This window comes from Pristis pectinata, chromosome 12, assembly GCF_009764475.1.
Source record: "Pristis pectinata isolate sPriPec2 chromosome 12, sPriPec2.1.pri, whole genome shotgun sequence".
Lineage (NCBI taxonomy): Eukaryota > Metazoa > Chordata > Chondrichthyes > Rhinopristiformes > Pristidae > Pristis > Pristis pectinata.
In genome coordinates this window covers 54,491,702-54,494,585 of record NC_067416.1, presented here as the reverse complement: position 1 = coordinate 54,494,585, position 2,884 = coordinate 54,491,702, and the positions used below count along the sequence as shown (strand labels likewise).

The 2,884-nt window shown below is 46.0% G+C and overlaps 1 gene segment (V, D, J or C); it reads left to right on the top strand.

Moving 5' to 3' along the window:
- Window positions 1-581: 581 nt before the first annotated feature.
- Window positions 582-1,073, top strand: LOC127576462 (Ig heavy chain V region-like). The segment is given in 2 exon segments: window positions 582-624; window positions 775-1,073. Coding segments are annotated over 2 exon segments (342 nt in total).
- The last annotated feature ends 1,811 nt before the right edge of the window (window positions 1,074-2,884 follow it).

Genomic DNA, 2,884 nt, shown 5'->3' with positions numbered 1-2,884 from the left:
GAATGTTGAGAGGGACTGTGTATTGGAAAATGTGCAGACACAAGAGGTAGAGAGAGAAAAGGTAGTGGTGGGGCAGGTGATTGAGAGGACAGAGGAGCATCTCCTCCGTTATGCCAGGCGTAGCGTTGTGACACGCTGTTCACAAAGCCATCTGATACGGAGCTTAATGAGGATGAAGGAGAACGTAAGCCTGTGGAGATGAGTTCTGACCCAGACCTTATGACGCCTCTGCGGAAGAGACTAAAAAGGAGCAAAGTGGCTTCAGATAAGCGAACAACTCCCCGACGCACTCAACGTCAGAGAAAAGTGGGAGGGGCTTTCACATCGTGCTCAAGAGACCCGAAGCCGAACTATAACCGTCAAGTCAATCTCGCTAAACCTGTCGCTTCTTGACACACCACAGAGCCGGTGATCCGAAAATCGTGCGGTCCTTTAATAATCTCCGGGGCATCGCGCAGTGGAAAACAACCCGACCTGCTGAAGTGTCCCAGCGTAGCTCTGTAGGACTGTCTGCCGGAGCAATCCAGGGCCGAGGGCTACAGCTGCCCGTCACATAAACCATCTGCCCCGGAGACAGAGCAATGTGTCTACTCGTGGTTTTCATCCTGTTCGTGTCCTTACGCGGTGAGTACCTTTCACACACTCCCACTCTGTACAGCTTCAACATAAAATCTTCCCGAGTCCATTCCGAATTTCAAACACTGTCCCAGTTTTATTCCCGTACCTTGATTCGCCTCTGAGTCCTATTTATCTTCCCCTGTGTTTAATTTCCAGGCTCATTAAGCCAAACGGTGACCCAGAGCCCGACAGCGGTGACCAGGAAGCAGTGTCAGTCTCTCACCATTACCTGCCGTTTCCAGCCTGGTTCCAGCGGCAGCTATTACTTACAGACTGGACATTTCTTCAAACATACCCAGTCCAGTACCCAGTGGGAGCGCATCACGGGCGGGGGACGATTCATTGCGTCCACGAATACAGCTGAAAATACTTTTACACTGGAAATACAGGATTTGAGAGTTGAAGACAGCGCCACCTATTACTGCAAAGCTGAGTACTGGTGGAGTGCACAGTGAATGGTCTGGGCTTCCCGCAATGCAGGAACCTCACTGCAGATTTAATTAGCGAAAGGTGAAGAATCGTGGTGAGTCCACCGTTACAACCCATGGTACCTCTAAGCCACATCTGCTCGCGGTCCGGTTTATAAAGGGATTTTGTCGTGACCACTCACACTCTATTCATTGACCAGGCCGATCAATGGTGGATCGCGGCGCTTACTCTAGATCGATGTCAATGACCTCGGATTGGAAATAACCAATCCTTGTTGCTGCTCTTCAAGACCAGATGTGATCTTAGACCAACAGCTGCAACCGGAACTGACTGACTTTTTCTGTATTGGACTTTGCTGGTCGCGTTGAGTCGCCGGGGATTTTATGCTGACATTAATTACTGTGTACTATATGGGAACTCACAGTGTGAGAGATCCGATCAAAAACCCAAGGACAAATAAAATATCATTCTCCGGGCTCGTATCCCGAATTATATGACAGAAGGTATTCTTGCCTGAAGTCGGAATAAGTTCATTTTGAATTTCCGAACTTAGTTCCCAGTCCCTTTCTAATTACCTCTGCTTACTTTACGTGCGCGTACCCGGGCCCTTCCTCCATGTCCTTTCATTGGGAACTCAATATTTTACAAAGGAATGCTTGAAGGGACCTGATTGTGAAATAACGAATATTGTTCAATTTTTCAAAACCGCTGGAATATTTGATAATTTACACTCTCTCTGGTGAGATTTGTCCTCCAGGTTGATGTACGTATGATATTTGTACTGGATAGACTGACAGAGAGAGCATCGTGTATAACGGAATGTGGATGGGTCGGGAACTGTGGTAACTGTCATAGTCGGTAAGTGACTTCACTCCTCTGTGTCACAGGATATCCCACTTAATATTCACTGTCCGCTTCTTACTACAATCATAATCATCACAGGTCCTTTCAAAATAAAAGTTCCGGTAACAAGGCAATTCCCCTCGTCGTTCCATCGTCCCGATCGGGACTTGACCCGGAATTGCCGGCGGAGACTCGGCGAGACTCTTCCCTGGTTTTACAAATATAAGCCGAAGGGAAGGGTACCCGAGCCCACTTGAGTGGGTAGACAGAGGATGGGTGCCGTGCATCTCTCTGAACGAACGCTGATTAAAGAGGAGCGTGGCGTCAGACGGGAGAGTAACAGGCGCCGGGGCTTCAGATCCCAGAGAATAACTTATAGGTGAACATTCCATGATTTCAAATTGACAGACTGAATTAATTTGTGTTTCATTTTGCTTTGCCTATTTCCTTGAGAACCATAGATGAATTTGAATGCTATTTTGCATTTGCCTAAGCAACAATATTAGAACAAGCGACTGCTCATTTTATTTAATTTCGAAATGATTTAAAAGAATGGATGCTTTGGTTGAATTTTCTGGCTGCAGAGAATGCGGGACGCACGACTCGAAAGAATACATTTGGAAGAGGAATTTGTGTCAGTTATTATAATCCTACATATAAACAGGAGAGTGAGAGGAGAAAATTGCGATATTGATCGGATGATAATTTCTTTGTCAGGGATGGCTTGAAATAACTGGAAAAAGACCAGGTGGACAAAATAGGTTGGCGCTTTACTGTTATTATGATTCTGCATAACAAAATACACCGGAAGGATGTAGCTGTGGTCAATTCACCACATCACAATTCTTGTCAATGAAATTAGTTCAGGAAGTGATTGAGAGTATTGCACCGATGCACTTGGAAATTTGACAGAGAAAAAGTACAGATAAAGGAAATCCACTAACTAAGAGGAAGAAACAATTTACAGAGAGAGTCAGCAGAGTCGAACGTCCAC